General features: G+C 36.1%; 1 protein-coding gene across 3 annotated transcripts in view; it reads right to left on the bottom strand.

The window, feature by feature from the left end:
* Positions 1–2,686: 2,686 nt before the first annotated feature.
* The window catches only part of FAM117B (family with sequence similarity 117 member B), a 29,705-nt gene continuing 10,734 nt past the window's right edge, over positions 2,687–21,657 (bottom strand). Inside the window, exons 3-9 of one of the 3 annotated variants that reach the window (XR_014694531.1) lie at positions 20,317–20,409; positions 19,699–19,812; positions 13,777–13,920; positions 12,646–12,871; positions 11,761–11,881; positions 5,971–8,604; positions 2,687–5,547 (exon numbers count right to left, since the gene is read on the bottom strand). Coding sequence is in view for 2 of the 3 variants with exons in the window: in XM_084524356.1 (XP_084380482.1) it covers positions 8,286–8,604; positions 11,761–11,881; positions 12,646–12,871; positions 13,777–13,920; positions 19,699–19,812; positions 20,317–20,409 (1,017 nt within the window). In the remaining variant the exon portion in view is untranslated. Of the gene's footprint in view, positions 8,605–8,625; positions 9,225–11,760; positions 11,882–12,645; positions 12,872–13,776; positions 13,921–19,698; positions 19,813–20,316; positions 20,410–21,657 lie in introns of those variants that run through there. The other 2 variants (XM_084524356.1, XM_084524357.1) reach the window with 2 other exon arrangements.

The raw sequence follows: 21,657 nt of genomic DNA, 5'->3' as shown, positions 1-21,657 counted from the left end.
CAGTAATACAGACACAGGAAATAAGGTTCTATAAATGGGCAATGCAGGAGGCAGCAAGTCATGTTCAATTGGCATGATTAAGTCTTATGAAAAGTGCACATGCAGTGGTGATGAATCCATCCAATTTCAAGTGTGGGAGAATTTCACCTGAATTATTTCCTCAACCATATTCTGTTATTAAGTTTACCCTACACAGCTCTGAATCCCGTATATGTCTGGCAGCTGAGCAGAGCTCCTGTAAATACCATTTACGGTAAGAATATGTTAAGACAATAACAATTTGCAGAAGCTGAGGAGAGACCCAAGAGGAAACAATATGACAACAAGGGAAAACAACAAAACACAAGCACCCTTAGACTATAATTTCTATACCAATTCTCTATACAGTCAATCCTAACTCTAACAGAAAACATACCTGAGAAATTCTCCTAACTGGTGTCCTGCCTGGTTCTATCTCACTTCTGTCTAAAGAAACAAAGTGAACAGCTATTTAATTGACGAACACAACTAAAACAGTGAATCAAGACTTGGACTGTCACAGCTCACCACACAGAGTTACTCTTTCAGTTATTTTTGTCTTCATAGACTATCTTCATCAGCTTCTTAGTACACCTTGCAGTTTACCTGCATATAATAGAAGGTGTGAAAAGAATTTAAACACAGAAGTAACCAGTAGGAAAAAAATACCAAATTTTAGCATTAAAAGTTGGTGGATATTTGCGATCTGTTAGACCACTTGTCTGGTGTGTAAAATACTACTTTGAACAAAGTGGCCTTTGAATCATGATTTTCTCCAGAACATTCACAGTAAACATTAGATTTCTTCTAAACTACTATCTAGTAAATCATAAGGCCCATGTACCTTTCCCATTTTGAAAAGCCCTTTAAGTAGCTTTTTTTTTTTCCCCATAGATAAAAATCAGCCACACAGCCATTACTATTAAAATGCAAAGGACCACCCAGTAATTACAACATGAACCACCCACTCATGCCTGGTAAAACAGGATGGAAAACACTGGAAGGAATCAGATACTTGAGGTCAAATGAAAAAATTGGAACAGGATTGCTGGGGAATGGGGGCACTATAGCACTGGTGAATTGCTATTGCTGAGGGAGTCTTAGTGGTACACTGAGCTTTTTTATATATTTCATTTTTATCAGTTTTACATGGAGTCCTTGAAACACAGAATAAAGGGTATGTTAAGAAGGAGTTTCTGCTTTGCTTGGTTTTGCTGCAGGTTTAGAGGAGATACCAAAGTATACTGCACTGCATGTGAAATCAGTCTGCAGTAAAAGTAATTTTCAACTGTTTCTAGAAGCCATAAATAAGTAACAGGAAATAGTATGCAAAAAGTATGGTAAAAAGGATATTAAAAATGTATTTACAGTAAAATCATCTATTCTTTCTCACATGCATAAAACCATTGCTACCACACTTCAAATTACTAGGGAAGAAATAGTTTAATGGAGCATGTGATCACAGCATATTTAACAAAGAATCAGGACCTGTTCACTTAGAGACAGTTAAACATCTGCAGACTGAAGAACAGGTAGGAAAGAACAATGTAAGAAAACATCAGAAATATAGCGGTCTCTAGTATTCTGCTCCAAACTTCTCAGAAGATGTGAACACTTTGTTTTACATTTTAACCAAATAATATTAATTCAGCACAAATTTGCCCATGGACCCTGCTATAAAATGCACACACTTGGATCATGATGCTGCTGTCATGTGTATTGGCCCAACTCTCCTCCTACTGATGGAAAAACATAAGCCAGATGTGTTTTATGGTGTACACTCTGGAAGCCCTTCAATTCCTTACCAATGTTCAGGAAAGCCTTACTAATTTTCTCTTCACTCTGGAATGAAATTTAGCTTGCAATGATTTTGCAGAAAGGGAAATTGCTCCAAGCCTTCTAGACAAATTAGACTTAAATTTAATACAACAGCTAGCAAAACCTTAAGTACATAACTCACTCAGCTCACCACTGCTTCTAGTGTAAAGAAGCCCCAGCTCCAAATCCTGTTTATGAATGAAGAGGCTTGATGATCAGAAGCATGTAGAATGAGAGATTATGTCTACAAACATCTGAAGTACCCTCCCCAGTAGGCTTCTTTGATAGCCATGTTCTACTGAACAGCAGTTATGAGCTCACCAACAGAAAATTTGAGCAACCTGAACTAGTGGGAGGTGTCCCTGTCCATGACGGATGGTGGTGGTGGACTTAGATGGTCTTTAAGGTCCTTTGCAACCCAAATCATTCTATGCTTCTGTGGTTCAATGAAATCCAGGTCTTTTTTCCTCAGTCTTGTCTCTCTACTTTTACTCTCAGAACACTGGTTGAATCCTTTTGTTGCTAAAATCCAGGATTTGCAGCATCTTCCTCCAATAATGGACTTGCAAAGTGCTCAGGAGCTGACCAAACCTACTGCAGATGAAGACAGGGAAGGCTTATGTTACTGAGTCATATGACTCAGCATGACTGCTGTGAGGATGCACTGCAGAAATAAGAATATGGATTAATCAGATTTCCACCCTGGTGAATTTTGTCTGAAAGGGCTAATAACGCATATTTTATTTGGATTAAATGCTTACTACCTTCAGGGTAAATCCTGATGCAAATCTTCAGGTTGTCAGAGCACACAAAACTTCTCAGTACTAAAAACAAAAACAAAATCAGCCCATACCTGGAAGTGATGACTTTATTTTAGGACAAAAAATAAAAAATAAAAATCCCAAAAACATTCCACTATTGCAGTTTGTAAAATTTTCACTGTTTCCAGTAGAAACAGTCCACAAGTCAGAACGCAAGATAAAAAACAACATTGTGCAAAATAGTACTGGCATAACTACACATAGCAAAGACTAGTGTAAGTCAAGAATTCCATTGAAATTAGTAGAGCTGCTCCAGTTTTACACCAGTGTACATCATCTCAGAATAGGCCCTTTTTGCAAAACATCCCTGGAATTCCCCTTGCTTACAAAAACAGCCTTACATGCAACAAGTAACTGATCAGTACAACATACACAAGAACACCTCCATAAGTTTATCACAGTGTAACAGAGAAAAACGTATCAGCCAATCTCATACAAAGACAAATCTAATGGCAGTTTTGGACAGCCCTTGACTGCTACCCTCAAGAATTGCACGTTTCAACAAATGAAAGATAATTTAGAATAAAGCCAAGCAATAGTTTCACTAAACTATTAATACATTGACAATTAGGGTGGATGAGGTGTCCAGAGAGGGTTTTTATTTTATTTTTTTAGCTTATTAGATTTTCCAAAGACAGTTGTTTCAAGATGAATCTGTGTAATAAATGAAATGTAACTTCCAGTGCTTTCAGGCCAAGTCCTCTTCTGCAATTCAGATAGACCTGTCAACACTACAGAAGTCTCATAGACAAATACAAATCCCAGTGAAAAACTATTAAGGAAAGATCATACCTAAGTATTTACTGATGACATACAATGAATCAAGAAAGCAGTAACAGAACTCCATTTACATTTGGAGCATTCAGAAAGACTGTTGCAGTTGGTTGGGACTCAGGACTGGAATTTCACCAAATGTTTATGAATAGTTAGCAATCTCTCCCCATTTGACATGCAAAGTCTAACAGTTTCAAAACAATGCATTTAGGTCATTCCTTGTCTAAACAAAATGCCAGGAGCAGAACTGATTCCCAAAGCTGTCAAACACAAATTCTTGTCAAGAAAATGTACAGGTACATCTTGCAATTAATAGTCATTTTATTTTCCTGTAGAGCCAGGTTTAGAAAAATAATTTCATATCAACTCAAACTAACGAAATAAATTCTCCACAGTGTTTTCCACCCTCTCAGTTAGGAAATGTGAACTTTCCATTACCTTTTCAAGAGCTTTTTTTTTTTTTTTTTTTTTTTTTAATAGATACTAACCTGGTTTTGGTCTAAGCTACCGCAACATCTTTAGACTATGGCATTTGATGAAGGGCACTTAAACTACAGAATTATATGGAGAAAGTACAGTCCTGACATTCTCAAGTGTTTGGGTATCAAGGGTCTTTTTTGCAAGTTACATTAGTTTCATGAAAACAACAATGTCATACAAGCTTTGCTTTGAAGATATTTATATTAAAAGTGTGCAGCAATTCTGAATGAAGAAAAGTCTGCAAGTCCATCCATTTAGAAAAAAAAACACCTTATAAGTATCAAACCATATAGTTTAAACAAGCAGACCTTCAGCAAGGAATTACTGCCACTGAATTCTACTAAACTCAATACACAACAAGAAGTTAGGCCTGAGGCAGAAGAAAGGTTAATGGATATGATTTTCATTTTTTTCCTCACTACCAATGTTTTTTCTTAAGGTCACATGTCCCTTGTTTCAGAAGTTAGTAACTTTTAACTCTTTGAGTCTCAAGTTCAGAAACAATAAGCTTTATATATACGGTAGGACAAAGATTTTTCAAATGCATCTGTTAATAGGCATATAATATTAACATTTAAAACATTTCCAGATATTATAGCAATAAAAATGATGCAAGAACCTATTTTCAAAGGTTTTCTTCTTCTCTAAAGGCTCAGTTTCAGTGTCCTTCAACAATCTCAAACTCTCAATTTCAGTAAATCGTATTTTAGAACAAACCAACAAATAGCCCTGAGAGTAAACATACTTTTTAAGAGCTGCTTTACTTAAAGCAATAGCAAACACAGCAGTCATTTACTTATTTAACTTTCACTCCCTTTTTTCTCACCCAGTATATGCATGGGTTCCTTCCAAGGTATATGTACTCAAGCACTATCTTTTACTTTCCCAAGTACTTAAATTTGTTGCTACAGCACAATGGCACCAAGCAAGGAAAGGACAGCTGAACCACATTAAGGTTTAAAAAAAAAATCCTGTCCTTGTGCCTTGAATTTTAAAAAGAGTCCAATAGTCATAGCTGCCAGCATAGACCTTCATTACAACGACCTCCTGCTTTGTGCATTACAAAGAACTTACACTAAAAGGTGTTCTTTCAGTCGTATCTCAGAAAATCAACTGTCAGTGTTCATTAACACTGACACCAGCCTTCAGTTTGGCTAGTACTATGAAATATCAGGAAAACTGATTATCAAGTGTGCCAAGTTGTATGTAAAAAATAGACCTTTAAGTATTTTTTGTTTGTTTGTTTTTAAGCTACAAAGTAGTTAATCAAGGAACTGACTAGGTCTATGCATAGTTAGGTTTTAAAGTGTGCTAAAAGAACTTGAACTCTTTCATTAAGACTGTGCTTGAACAACGCACAGATTAACCCCCCATAAAGCCAAATATTCCAACTCTATACATAAGAGGATTTTAAAAAGCCCTACACACTCTCAAAGTTATTTTGAAATTGATTTAAATACTTTACCTTGCAGCTCTGCTATGGCACAAGACAGCACATGTGAAATTTAAGGCTATTTTTTTTGTGTGCATACATGTAAAAGCTGGTCTTGGAACAAGAGCTGTTGTATTTTCTTAATTCTGAGTCTTTAGTGTGAATTCACATTAAAGTAGAGCTGCCACAGCAATTAACAGAATCCTGTACATAAAAAAAATTGAACATGGTCTTGAATCCAATTTGTTTTTATAAACAAAGTTCTCATACATTTCATTTTTATTTTTAAATCAGAGCAGCTCACTAATTTATACAGTACATTGTCTGATAACATATAATATGAGCTACTAAAGAGATACTTGAGTACTACAACAAGTGGAAAAAAAGAAGTCCCAGGTTAAGAAAGCCCACTGCTATTTGGGAGAATCACTCTGATGAAAACAAACATCAGAATCCAGTTTGGTGAAACCAGTTAAGTCTCAAGGCTGTAATAAAGGCTATATGTTAACTTTAGCCCTTCAATTCTTAACCATTCAGTTAAGATCTCCTGATAAAGCACTGTGCATTTTGGCATTGATGGAGAAGCTCATTACAAGCTACTTCTACAGAAATAGAAAACAGACTTACAAGAACTTCCTTCACCTGAATGATCCCATCTTCCGTGAATCCAGTCATACCAGTTTTAAACAACCTATCTAAAGCAGTATATCTTAGACTTCAACTTCCTCTGCAACTGTTTCAGAAGAAATTAATATCCACAAAACCTAGAAAAGAACCATCAACTGGTCATATTACACAAATCTGATGCACAAACCCACTTATTTTAAAACCTCCCCCTCAACAACTTCAGTGTAAATCAGAGCTGTTACTTCAAAACAGAGCTCGTTAGTCTCATCTGCACACATCTATTTTAATGGGAAGAATGATAGCAAATCAAATTCTGCTCATTTACTAGTTTAACGCATCTAATATTTTAATACCTCCTGGTACATTTTTCATTTACTGAACTTTTGCATAATGTTTTAAAGAGGGACTCAAGTCACCCTGAATGCAGCACTTGTATAGGCCAGCGTGACCTAAACTTACTTGCTCAGTAAAGTTTATTGCTATAAGACAGTTATTTACGTGGGATTTACAGGAACAGTAAGTGTGCATCAGAACTAGGACTATTATCTGCAAAGGTATGCATGTAACTTTGTTTTTTAAGTGAGATGTTTGCAACCAAATTCAGCATATTGAGCACTGAACGACTTTGTTAAATTTGCAGTATAATCTTCACATATATGTAACTGGGGGGAGGTGAGGAGGTGATGAGGGGACTTAGTCTTCTCCATGGAAGCATCATAAAAGCAAGTCAGTGAGAACTGCTCATGTGTAACAGACCAATATTCAGACCCACAGAGTATCCACAGTGACATTAATTTTAAATTACTGAAACTACCTCTGTAAAAGAGGGTACAAGGCAGACGTTTTGTAAGTTGATATGACACCAGTATTCAAAGTCACTGCAGTTTTTTGCGTATCTATGCTGTATTTACTCAAACCCAAGTAATACGCTCTAGGAACACAAGAGAAACCTCACTGAAGTTCCTGAACAGCTTCCATTTGAAATGGCCATTTCCCCTATTTTCACCTTTTATTATAACTTCAAAGAAACCATAAACTGCTGCAGATGAGGATAGACTAGGTGTCAAGAAATCCTGTTTTACATGACAGCCTAAATTGCTAGTCAAAAAAAGAGAATGTGTCTGGCACTGTAAACTACTGTGCAAGGGATGCCAAGGCTGATGAGCCATCACCTTTCAAGGACACACAGAACACTATGACAAAAGAGAAGGAATCATGCACAGGTATTTCATTATTATGTGGCTAGGGTCTATAATACAGTGATGAGTCACAACAGAGCAAGTCCGTGCCAAGAGCGATTAATGACTCAGGCTGACCAACTCTGTAAGTAGCCAAGCAAATCTGTAAGAAGCAAGTAGCATATTTTCTGGAAGAATAGAGAACAGGAGGATAACATGTTTTTCCCACCCCTGCACAAAAATTGTATGGACAAATGGAACACTACTGGGACAAGTGCTTTAGAATGCAATTCTCCAGCCAATAAACCAACACTGGGCAGAACTGAGTGAAGGAAGGAGTTATAAGAATGTGACTTACTGGAAGCACAGATTTACAATATCAACAAAAAAAGTACACCACATACTTACACCGCTTTTTAGATACTCTTCAGTTGTAAAATTTTCAAACACATTAACTTGTCTTATTTTGTTTAGGGCTGAGGCTGTTCAGCAAGGTCACATAATTTGAGACTGCTGAAATACTTCAGCAATCCTTTGGTCCCAGTAGCTGTAAAACAGCCAAGTAAAAAGAAACTTCCCTACTAAAAAAAGTGTGTGTGGGGAAAGGGGGGAGAGAATTGTCACCAGGAAAGTGTCTTTTAAACACTATCTGCTACACACCACAAAAGTCTTTGTTACAAAATACACATTTTCATACAAAAGACATCTTGCAAAACCATTTGATTGCCCCTCCCTCTGCAGGTTATAATGGCAAAATGGGGTCAGCTGGTTGGTCTTGAGTTTTTTTCTTTTAATGGAAAAAGTCAAAGGACACACAGCATCACAACAACTGGTCCTTTAAATGGCAAAGGATTATGACAGTTTTTGTTTTCACCAGTGTTTAAAAAAAAAAAAAAAAAAAAAAAGCAGGCGAGAAACAGAACTGCAGTCTTCACAAGCAGAAAGTGCAACAGAGCCATCAGCTGCTGCATCATCCTGAACTTAATGTGCTACCAAACTGTCAATTATATGAACAGGTCAATTACGACAGTGCCATAAGTTGTTAAAACAATGCAAATAGCATGATCAGAAAGATCCAGTCAACTGGTTCCAATTTTTCCCAGTAGTTGCCCAGAAAAATTTCAAGACAATCTGTATCTACCCTTCAGCTTCCTCAATATGTCCTGATTGAGGGAGTATAGAGGTCTGTGGTATTACTGTACTTGTTCCACGAGAGATCCTGTCTTGATCTGAGTTTGCAGACAATGAAGCCATAGAAATTGGCTGTAACAAACCAGGTGTCATGCTGGAGGAGACAGTCAGGCTGTGTGTAGTGCCCTTGAGTGTAAGATCCTGTGTGGGAAGAAGTGGCTTGAGGATGCTGACAAGACAGAAAGCAGAGCCACTTTTAGGAATGAAATTCACTTTGTTCTTGTCAGGACAGTAGAAGGCTGGAATTTCGTGCAGAGGCTTTGGCCTAGAATAAAATAGACACAACTGTTTTAAAACAACATTTAACAAATTATGTTAATGGCAGGTAATGTGTCTTGCTGAACATGTCACCAGCAACAAGCTTAGGTATAGACCTGAAGTATTTCAGTTAGTCACTGTTGTCCTAATGACACTCCTGCCACATGGCAAACAGCAAGGTTGCTTAAACTGCTTTTATAAGATACTTTTATAAGATAAACAGCATTTTCTTAAAGCAGGATGTCTCCAAAAATCTAAGACCTGCGATCTTCATGTTGCAGATCATAAACTGCATCCATGAACTGTTCTATCCAATATATGAGAAAATCTCAATCACATTCTCCAAAAACTTTCACAGACCAACAAGAACCCCATGTGCACACAGACACACTGTATACAGCAAGCCTTGTGAAAGCAAGCTAGTATAGCAATGTTTCTAATATTACATATCTCAGGGTTGTTCATGATCATATGGGATCCCCCTTCAAGACTTCTGCCTTCTTTGCATGTTCATCTGTGTATGGCCTTGATCTCCATGAAAGATGAACACGCCTTATTTAGAAAATTCAATGCAGATAGCAAAATGTAGTATGCTCAAAGAGATATTCACAATCAGGTACATGTAACCTGGGAATGAAACATGGAACACACATTTAGGTCCTGACTCAGAGTTTCACAATCTCAGAGTCACACTTTATGAAAGCTAAAGCTGAAAGGGAAATCCTGGGTGGAATAGGAATGGCTTCTCTGTCTACTTGTAACCCTGCAATAAGTCTAGTATGATAGTCAAACTCTACGTGAAGACCAAACTAAAGGAATCTGTTCCAAAGCCTCTCTTTCCTGCTGGAAAATAGCCATCAGAAATTTACACTCATTCACGTTGCTAGCGTTGTCCTTTAGCCTATAACTTACCCCTCTTTTCCAAATGTTTGTAAGCCATATCCACCTCTACCTTCATCCTACCAGTCTAATCAAGCTTAACAGAAATCAACCTCGTTTATTTATTTATTTTTTACCAGTTGAAAATCCCATAAGCTTCAAATAGAAATCACATCAAATTAAAGCTGAGCTTTGAGAAGTTGCATTCACGTATTTTATGTGTGCGTAATCCAAGTACCAGATGAATGCAGTTCTGAAACCAGATTTGCAAAGCTGGCAATTACAAGCATCTTTGAAGCTACAAACAAGAAAATTATTCTGAGTATCTATAAATGTAGAAGCCACCACGCTACAGTTAATTTTCAGTGTGGAATTCATTTTCAAGATGGACTCATCAACTTACTATATGCCTCCCCTCCTTCTTACTTGGGCTGTTAACATCTGCCGTAAGACAGACCATCCTCATAGCGATATTTCTGTTGATCTTTGCACTGCTGCTCTGTGCAAAGTGACACTTCTCAAAACATGACATCTGTTTCATTAGTGATACCTCCCACTGTCTAACAGCAGAAGTTAACCTTCCGCCTGTTTTAGTAGCTTAAACAAACAAGCTCTTATCATGCTACACCTGTAGAGTGATACATGAACTTGAACAAAGTTCAGGTTCTTGACACTACCGAGAACTTAAAGCTGGTCACTAAATCCAAGTCATTTCTTGATGCATTGCTTCCTTCATTGTTCCTCATGCTTTAAGTTACACATCAGAGCCCATGCCTTTGTAGTACTTCATGTAGCATTACTGCTTAAGACACCCATACACCTTTCAGAGCTATAAATTGAGACCTCAGTCACAAGGATCATCTCCACTTGACATTAAACAATAATATCCAAACCCCAATACAAATTTTGTTTAAGAATTTACTATCAATTAACAAATCATCAAATCAACAAATAAAAATAAAAATAAAAATAAAAAAAGAATCTAATGACAAATCGGCAGAGGATTTTTTTTTTCAAAAAAATGTATTAACTCAGCCCAGTTGTGATGCAATTCCATGCAAAGGACAATTCTGAGCATAACCTGATTCTTCTTAATGATGACGTAGGAGGAGGAGGCAGGACTGAGTAGTATATTAGTGTTTCACAAAACAAAGGAAGAAGCCTTTCCCAAAGAAAAGACTATTCAGACCTCTTTCAGAAATGGCTTTATAAACTATACTGTTTTTTCTAAAATGCACAGCACTCTGCACTGAGCAGCTTCAGTATGATACCTGGAGGTTCCCAAATTTTATGATGTATTCACTTAGCTATTATCTTGAAGACTAATGCTCCATTTATATTAAAACCTATCTCACCTGTAGCTTCTCACATCCATCATCTCAAAGCTTACACAGGTAGGAATTTTACTTACACATATTCCTTCCTTGTAAAGTGTGTGGGATTTTTTGTTTTTGTCTTTAAAAGATGTTGGAACATAGCAGAGATACAACCAGCCTAAAGGAAGCAGAATAACTGGGCTCATTTCTAACTTGTGCACAAGTTTTATAGGCATGGTCAGATGCCCAACAAGAATGATAGTGGTCTACGCTAACGTGTAACAGCTTTCTGGGATGTACTATTCAGATTTGGGGAAGGACCCAGTAACACAGAGATACCTCAACATGCTTTTGAGTCTTCACCTTAAGGCGGCTGAAAGGACTTTGCCACAACTAGTAATACCTCTCTGGGCTTTGGACAGTAGGGTATAAAAAAAGGAAAAAATAAAGAAAAAAAGGTGCCATACAGCTAACAAGCTGTGACATAACCTAGCTGATGGACCTGCATTTACAGCTTCTCAGTAAAACTCCTTGTGCCTTATCATTTGAGTTCCTCCCCACTATTTGCCATGTAAGAGACAGTCTTACATTATGCTGGTTTGGCCATTAAAAAATTGTTTGGAATGAAACTGACCCTTGAGTTTTAAAATGGTCAGTAAGTAAAGTTTTCAGAATTAGCCTGAAAAAAGAGAAGGGAAAAGATAGTACAAATAAAACTAGCAGAAGCCTAAGCTACTAGGTGTAAAATAATCTTAAAAACACAACACAACTGAACAGTATGCTGAAGTTTTGATTTTAACACACAATTCCAGCAATGATACAGTATACAGTCATGCAAAACAGAGACCTGGCTATCAGTATGGTTTTAGTAATAAGGCTAATAATTTTGATCTGACACAAAAATCAGTAAACCAGCGGGTAACTCTCAATGTTAAATGTTATTTCCTATGTATTAAAGATTGACTTACAAGCTTTCCTCAAAGACTTTCACCTTTTCGCAGCCCTCTGGTGGTTCACGCTTGAACATGTAGCTGTTGTTGGGTTTTGGTGAGGTAGCATATTTCGGCAAGGGAGAATTATTCCCATTCTCTGCAAGAACAGTAAATGATCACTGAAATATGTCACACGACAAAAAAATTAAGTACATCATTATAAAAACACTACAAGAAGTGTATCTAAAAATGACCCTTAAATTAAACCCCATTTTGTTTTATCAATGTTATAAGATTAAAAAAATAAATCATTTATTTCCAAATCTTTGTTTGCAAGCAAGCTTCCTCGTCTCAATCCCTTTCTTTGTATCATACACAGGTTACTCTGCAAACTGTTAATTCCGGGACATTTTCAGTTTTTAACTGCTGATCTGAAACTGTGGTCCTGTACTGTCATCATCTAGTCAGAAGAAATGGGCAGGAGCCATACACCAAACAAAACCAGTACAAATTCCTCTTAAATTGTAAGATTATGTTGTATCTCAGGAGATTTCTGGTAAAAAACAAAACAAAAACAATCTTGACAGAACCAAAAGGACTAACAGCTGTTCCACCTCTCGCTGTATACTCCTGCTTATATATTCCCGCTTATATATTATATATTGAATATATTCCTTAAAAAATCTTGTTTGGGAAGGACAGTCCTCACTTACCTATCAAGCTTCAATTACAGAATACCAAGTATGTGAACACACACGGTAATTAGAGCAATTTGGAATAAATGATTCATTTGCAAAGAAAAAGATATTTTTAACATTTCTCCATGGATGTGGGAAACAACAGCCCTCCATTACTACATGTTCACCTACGCAGTAGTGAGTTAAATTTTAGCATTGTTAAACATTTAAAGTTACACAGTACCTTTATCTCTGGAGTCAGCAAGAAGATCATCTGTAGAACATGGACTTTCCTCACTGCCCTCATTAGAGATGGTAAGAAATGAGGTTGGAGATACTGATTGGGACCGGCTGCTATTATTACTACTTCTGTCCGCTCCACCAGGCGTTTGGGTATCAATGCTGCGAGTACTACTACTACGCTGAACTAATGGAGGTGGTGCACGGTGCCCATCTGGAATATCTTGAGGCTGTTAAAAATAAAGGGTATCAGTCAACTGCTCTGATCCAGTTGGTAAATTGTTTAAACCCAGTAGTGCTGACTTTTTTTCCCCCCATATTTCATAAAACCGAAGTATAAAATTCATTACAAAGGACTCCAACAGAAGATAGATTAAGTCAAGTTTTGAAAACAAAGAACAACATTTCTCAAGACTTCAGAGAATCACAGAAATGTTGAGGTTGGAAGTGACCTGAGATCGTTTAGTCCAACTCCCCTGCTCAAGCAGAGGCAGCTAGAGCAGGCTGCCCCAAGTCCAGTCAGGTTTTAAGCACCTCCACAGACAGTGAACTCCAAAACCTCTACTTAGAGCACACAAATTAAATTTCGTGTTTTGTATTTGTGCCCACTGCCTCTTCTACTGCTAGTGGGCACTATTTAGGAGAGTATTGCTCCCTCTTTATTCCTTCCCATCAGGTATTTCTACACATTGATAAGGTCCCCCTGAATTTTCTCTTCTCCAAGCTGAACAATCCCAGTTCTCTAAGGCTCTGCTCACATGAAAGATAGTACAGTCCCTTAAGTGTCTTCATGCCCTGTATTTTTGATGCTTTATCAGCAAATTTACCTCTGAAAATACCTGAATATAAAAGAACAGGTAAGTTATGCTTCAGCTGGGATGGACACACTTCTTCAGATCAGGCAAAAGAAATAAAAAGTAATTACAGAATCTCTAAAACCAGACATTCTGTCTTTCTGTCTTCTTTTTCAAGTTTTAACTCCTCTTTTTGCTTTCCACAAGACTTTTCAAGTAACTTTTGTCTGGAATTTTGCTTTTCTAATAAATTTAATTCAAGAACTGTGCAAAATAAAGCTTTTAACTTCAAAACAAAAATAAAATCATTACAGAAAGCAGTCATGGTGGCAGATACATACAACAAGCTGTTCTTCTTTGTCTCCCGTCTCCTTAATAATTATCTCAATCTCTTGATTCAGTCCTTCTACACTGTTTCGGAATCGCGATCCTGTTGATTTGGTAATAGGTATCACAGGAACAAGAGCACTCTTTGGGACTGGAGCCTGAAGAACCAGAGACAGAAAGCAACATAGATTTACTTAAAAGGTGTAGTTATTACTTCTACTCAAAAATGACCCTTTAAACTGAACGTAAACGTTCAGTTTAAAGGATCATTTACTCTCCAGTATCAAAGACTCACATGAAACTATAGTGGTTGTGTTAAAATGGATGCCTTAAATTGAAGTGTTTTTTTTTTTCCAAGTCCAATTTCTAGCCTTTCAACAATGTAGTTTCAAAACTTCCCTTTGATACGGTCTGCCTCTAGCTCTATGTTGCTTTGCAAGTGAAAATTTAACAGTGAACATTCAAATGCAAGTACTTCTGAAGCCTTTAAAACATATTCCCATTCCTTTTGGCATGAACTATACCGTAATTTCACTTCCTTCTCTGCCAGATTTATCACTTGTAATTTAATTAAAATTATGCCTTAATGGAAGCCTGGCGTCACCTACAATACCATGACAAGCACAGAAAGAAAAAATATTCCACAAAGGCAAGATAGCACCACTCTTAGTCCAGATCACTGAACTTTAAAAACAAAACAAAACAAAAAACTATACTTAAAAAAAAAAAAAAGACAGTAAAACTCCTGTGCAAATTCTTCAATGGCCACATATGCTGAGATTGAGAACATCTCTACTGGTTGAAGGAAGGTAGCCTTCTCACCTGTCTTCAGAAATGTTTTTTTCTTCTTCCCTTTAAGTACCAAGACTGTACATAGACAGACACCAAAGCACTGTGACTTGACATGTCAATTTTAAAAAAAACATGTAAAATTTGTGTGGACTGGAGATGACCTTAGAAAAATTAATGTAAACATGAGTTCTTAACACAGGCATGTATTATCATGCAGACTTAAAATCACAGATCTCTAAGGTAGGAAAATCACTTATGAATTATATTGTTTTTGCCTTACTGAAACATTAGAATAGCTATAAAGTGGGGCTTGCAAAGGACTGCAAAAATTCTCTTCAGGAAATGCTTGTGACTCATTGTTTATGTCAACAAAACCTCAACATTCTTAGAATTACCAAACTTGGAAAGACTTTGAGAAGTCTTGCCTTAAGATTAAAAAGAGAAAATAGAAGCTACTGGAGAAGAGCAAATAAAAAAGTCTGAGAAACCACCCCTGATAAAACTGTTCCAAACAAAGCCTTGGATCAACAATCAGGTGAACAAATACAGGTCAATACCTGTTTGTAATACAGGTATATCAGCACAAATTTAGGTACTAAAGACTGGTTACATACAGTTATTTCATTTAGACATTCTTACGACAAACCAAACTTGTTAAAATGTAGAAAGCAGAATGATGTATGCTAGAGTGTCTAAGATTTCAGTAGCCATTAGCTAAATCTGGGAATTCTCCAGCATTTAATCATGATCGTCTACCACAAATTCCTAGAACCACAGCACTATTTGAAGTGCTTAAAGTAGAAAAGCACAAATTGCTCAAGAAAGCTCACTAGGTTTGATACAACACGTTTCAGACATGCACAGAACATTTCTTTTGGAAGAGAAGGTGACTTGTTAACCTGGACTGCCAAAGAGTAGAAAGAGAAGGAGGCACCACCACAGGTGTGGAACAACTAGCCTCAGAACAACCTTCACATGTGAAGTACTGCCTTCACAAAGGTCTGCATGGAACCTGTGACATACAGGAATAGGTTACTAACACAGGATGCTTTTGACTACTCTCATCTGCAGATTTTGGAACACACGAAACCAGCCAAGGTGTCAAACAAAGGGTAGTAATTATAGCATTTGCATATTAACATGCTGCCTGGCAGTTTAGTGCAGAACAGAGTTCTGAAACTTAAGGGTACAGTGTAAGCCCATGAGATACAAAATATGGGTGATGACAAATCTGTACTTTTCACAGGCATTTCAGAAATATGCTCTAACTTCTTCCAATTTTTCCAACAAGCAACAGAACTTGAAACAGAATCCAAGGTCTTTTGATACTTCCATATATTAACATCAGATCACCTTGAAGTTGAATTATGCACAGTAATTCCATCCTAAAATTAAAATTTTCTACCTACATAAGATGGTAAGAGTGAAACAAAACAAAAAATATCCACTGAAAACTATGTACAGTTGGTCTCATATCAGTGGTTGGTTAGGATCAACCTACTGGTAAGACAGTAAAGAAATATGCTTTCCAGAAAAGTGAAAGGGGGGGCTTGATAGTTAACACCAAGTAACAGAGTAACTTCAGCCAAGTACACTGAAGATGAAGAATTATTTTAATAAACCTTATCTACTTATTTTTTCCATCTAGCCTCACCTCTGGCCTCATTTTTAGTTTCTGCATTATATTAATGAGGAAAAAAATAAATCAAACCAGGGTTTTTTTTCTTAAAAAACACAGATTTACCACCAAGTAACAATATAATAAATGCAAAATCCAACACTCTCAGAAGCATCCTGAGATCACTCAATGAGGCTATGATTTTTGTGTAAACGCCTCTTCCTGTAAAAAAGAGGTGGAAAGAAACACTAGGCATAAGGAAAAACATACACACGCACATACACACACAAATATCCAATTGTTTTTGAAAAAAAGCCAGCAGCACAAACTTGATTTTACCACCAAGTATTTCCTTATTCTGAGTAAAGGGATAGGAATAGGTAACAAGCTTAGTCCGTGAAGATTGCATGAATTTCTTTCTCAAAAAAAATCATGGAAGAAGTACAACTAAACACTCAGTCATCAGTGGTAAGAACCACTAAAAAAATATTAGTAAAACTTAACTAATAAACTCTACTAGTATATGAAAATATTAGTAGAAATTGTGGAAAAAGCTTAAGTGTTTACTATTAGGGAAGAAGAGATGAGATAGATTCACTGGAATTACTACTTTTAGTTTAACTAGAAGAGTAAGTCATCTCCAAAAGGTTAGAGTCTATATAGTCTCTGTGAAGGGACTACCACAGTGACTTCCTAACACTGTTTCTCAGCTTTAGCAGGAATTCAATTCCTTGAGCTCAGAAATTTTTGTATGATCCTATAGAATCAACAACTGCAAGTTTCCTTCTATTTGGAAATGTAAAAAAAATCATCACTAACTGCAAGCATTTATATGCAGTCTTTTCCACAAATCTTGAAGGAACTGAGCTGATGCCAGAAATTCCAGTTCAGCGGTTCCCTAGGAAAGAACCAGAAGCTTAGGAACGTTGCCCTTGAAGCCTGCACTTACAAATTTTCACTCTGACTGAGAAAGCTGCCTATAAATGCCATTAATCTAGCCCTCCGCTTACTCTTTGAAGCCTTCTGTAGCTTCCTCCCTTCACAAGTGGCTCATGACAGCTGGCACAAAATTTACTAAGAAAAACAATGGTTTGTTCTATAACACAATGCCAGAAAAGCTGCTTTCCTCAGTTTATATTTCATAGTCTGTTTCACAAGCCCAAAAAATAAATATCCGTTGTGCAATATTTTATTTACGTACTTTAAAATTTGGTAGAATGCAAAAAATCCTCCATACAGTAGATAAAATTTCATGAGCATAATAACGTCATTATGATGCCACAAGTTTCTGTATGTAGAATTTTTATCTGGTATCTTTCAGAATAGTAGCATCTCTGATCATTTTTGACATTAATTTAGAACAGCTAGAAGATTATCTACGTAAGTTTATGGATTTGTGAACTACCAAGTAAAATCTGTTCAATAGCATGCAATTCTCCAATGTAGCTAAGTGCCTACAACAAATGTCCCTCTGTTTTAATTTTCTGTTGCTGTTCATGAAATGTCTCAATTCTCTGTAAGTATAGAACAAGTCTTCAGAGTTTTTACAGATTTGGATAAAATACTTGCAGCAAGTATTTGACTATCCACATATGTATTATTTCTTTTTAGACCTTTTGTCAACTGTAGTAAATTTCATCAAAAAAAAAAAAAAGAAAAAAAACAGAACTCATCTATTTGTCTTCTTATTTTGATTTAAGCTACAGCAACCACTAAGCATGTTCTACTGTACAGCATGTTCTACTGCACCCATGCTTAAACCAGATCAAATGTGGGAAGTCAAACTAGGCAGCTTGCTTCATATTCAAACTCTTCTCCTTTCTAGCTTCTAGGTTAATACTCCACTACATAGAAGAGTAAGAAAAAACAGTTTCTGTTTGGACATTTAAAGCATTTGAATAATTCCTGAAGTTTATCAAAAATCTAATTCTAAAAAAAAAAAAAAAAAAAAAAAAAAAAAAAAAAAAAAAAATCCTAAACACAAAATGCTTGCTAGTAGCATAGAATTTGAACTAATAAATTGAATTTAAGATGCACTTATATACTGAATATTCATGAATCTTAATTAAATGAACTATAACAGTAAATAAGTTAGGTTTCAGAAAAAATGCTACTGATTTTTATACAAACAGTAGTTAAGAACAGTGCAAAAGAACTCAAAACACTGTACTACTTTCTTATTTCCAGTATTGAAGTATCAAAGGTTCACTCAGACACCTATTTTCTAAGCACAAAAGAACATATCTCCTCAAGATTGTACGTATGGTTCTTCTTAGTACTTTTCATTTCATATTTTTTCAAAATAGGAGAGTACCCATACAGCAGGACTTATGCTGACGTTGTGATAGCTTCCCCCCCTGACCTAAACTATTTCTGGGAGAATGGAAGGACAGAAAGGAAGCAGCCAACAAAGTACATTTTTTATTAAAATAATGCTAACTGAATTTTAGGAGCAATTGGGAATATTAAGTTTGCAGAGAAGATTCACAGCTGAAGTACTTTGTCAATTTACAGTATCAGCAGTAACAATTTCTTTCAACTACATCAACTGACAAGGCAAATACAACATTTGTTCCTTTTGTAACCGTTAAAAAAGGTGTTAGACTATAAATATACATTCATGAGTAATCAGTGGAAGAAGAAAATTTTCTTCTGAAAAACTGACCAAATTTTCCTATTGATTATTTAAACTTACTAAAGCAAAATAGACCTGAAAAATGATTTGTGTCTAAAAGAATGTAGTATTTCACCATCTGCTACCAACTCAGCTAGAAATATTACCTCCCTGTGAACCTGACTGCAGTAAGTCTCAAGATAAAACTACAACTGCATACAGAACATGTGGTGGACTAACAATCGCAATTTTTGAAAAAATTACTACTCTAAGTATCAAAGCATGATAAATTGCAGAAAATAAAAGGCTGAATGCAGCCATTAAGAACATAAACACTTTTAATACAGTATATAAAACAAGCATAATACAGTACATTAAAAAAAAAGTTGCCATCCTTTTGTCAGGTAAGTTCTCTAAACCTGTTGATCATAGGATTAAACAAGTGCAATAGTCTAGAGAAAATGTGATCAGCATTAGCTACAGTTTTGAGTCTGTATCTTTGTACTGCCAGTTTGCTCCATGCCATACTCTACATGCAAATTCATTATTTTTACAGCAACACTTAATGAAAAAGATAATCCATGGGTTTAGGTTAAATTTACCTGTTATCCTTAAGCATAGGCCATGTAAATACAAGCTTAGTGTCCTGCTTTTAAGGAAAAATCTATCTGAAATTCATGAACTTAGAACACAGAGCTGCAAGCAAATCTAGCCAAGTAACAAAATGATCCTGGACCCTACACACTTTAGGCAGTCAAAGGAAATGTAGTTTTTTCATAGAATCCACCTAAACCCACAACAAATTTAGAAGTACATAATATTTTTTATGTTCCCTGTAAGACAAATCACAACCTTGAAATCATCTAAAACCAGTATTAATACCAAACACGTCCCAGAAGAGCACAGCTTTACCTGACTATGGTTGATGGCTGCATGGTTACCATGAAATGGAGACTGTCTTTCTTTATCCCGATGATGCCTACTGCTGTGTTTGCTTCTCTGCAATTGTTGACGCAATTTTGCAATCTAATAAAGAAAAAAAAAAAAATCACATTAGATTTCACCAGATACGTTCAGCTATGCGCAGTTTCATTAATTTATTCTAGTACTTCGCTAAAATTCTTTACTACCGCAACTTTTATAATTAATGGCAGCACAAAATTACGTTCAGGTTCTTGCAAACTTAACATGTTAGCTACCATTTAAGCTCAAGCCCAGAAGATATCTCAGGTTCAATGAAAGCACTTGAAATATATGAACTAGTTTGGTCACTGCTGAATTTCTTCCTCTGACAAAGAATGTTATCTGCATTTGACACTCCCCTTATCCCCAGCTTCAGGTTTAAAAATTGTAACAGTCCTGTATTACTGTAAGAAATCAATACCAAATGAACAGATTGCTTATTGTATAAAGCTTGGGCATTGTAGTAAGTAAAATAATATTCACACCTTCCTTCCTGAAAATTCATTTAACAGTGCGCGCCAGCAATAAACTTAATCCTAAGGTATTTCAAATAATAGCACTCCTAACCTCCTTGAGTTGATCTGTGCTGCCCCATGATGCTGAACGTTTGTGTGAGCTTCTCTTCTTTTCTAAATATTCTTCAGCCCAGGCACTTTCAGTCTGTAACAAGGAGATTACAGATTTAAAAAACAAAACAAAAACAACTTTTCTACTTTTGGGAAGAATATTTTGATACAAATAGAAGAGAACCGTGTTATGATGTGCTAGATTCAGAACTGTGAGCGAAAAGCAGTCACTGATTAGAAGCCTTTCTGACAAAGAAAGTATGAGCATGTCAAGTGAAACTATGCATTCACAAACTCTCAGACCTGCTTTAATACAGCTATATGCTAGATTCATTTCTACCTTACTGAAAATTGATAAGGCAGTACTAACAGCCAGATGAGCTCTGAAGAACGAGTTGGACAGTATCGAATTTGGGGAAGATGGTATATATTATTTCCCACACAGATGCTGAACTTGGTATTTTTGATGCATCACATAGAGTAGTTCAGTAGGTAGGAAAGCCTGCACAGCTTTAAAATCGTTTTCAACTCAGACTGAGAAAAAGATGGGCATCTTTTCTGAGCACCACTCAGAACACCACTGGAGCTACTGCAAAGCGGCAAATCAAATTAATGCCTCAGAGGGCTTCAGGTTCATAGGTGTCTTGGCCAAACAGAAACCAACACACAAAATACTAAGCTAATTTCACTGAATCAATGAACGCATTAACATTTAGTAAAGAAAACCACACATATACCATGGTGAAAGTGTTTTGAGAAATTCAAAGTATCATTAAGACAAATTTTATTTAAGGTAGCATAACACACAAACAAGCCTGTGATAATACTGCAAACTTTATGGGCAAAGTTTGCGTTCTTACATAACCACATCCAGAATGGCCTTCACAAGCAATTAAATGTAAACCCTCCAAGATTAAGCATACTAATTTTGGTCATGGGTCTTCACACAGTCACAAGAAATGTAACTGATGTTAGATTTATCACAGATACTGGAACACTTCATAAAAGTCATAATTTCCACTACAAAGTTCTGGCCTCTAATTATTCTTATAGAATTATATAATATATGAATAATTATATAAGAATATGTTATATATATAAAACACACATATAACACATAATATATATCATTATTCATATATTTTGATATATTATTCTGTAGCAACTCAAGAACTCCAAAGCAACTGTCTCATTTTAATTTGTATTTTGATATAACTGTATTGACAATTACAGGCAAAGCGAAACAGGTTAGATTGAAAGGAAAAGACACAGAAACTACCCATCACTGTTTTAGCAGCACTTAAAACAATAACTGCATCTATGAATTCTAGCCAGACTACAG

This window comes from Aythya ferina (genome assembly GCF_964211825.1).
Source record: "Aythya ferina genome assembly, chromosome: 6".
NCBI lineage: Eukaryota > Metazoa > Chordata > Aves > Anseriformes > Anatidae > Aythya > Aythya ferina.
The sequence above is the reverse complement of the archived record's forward strand: the minus strand, read 5'-3'. Positions and strand labels throughout refer to the sequence as shown.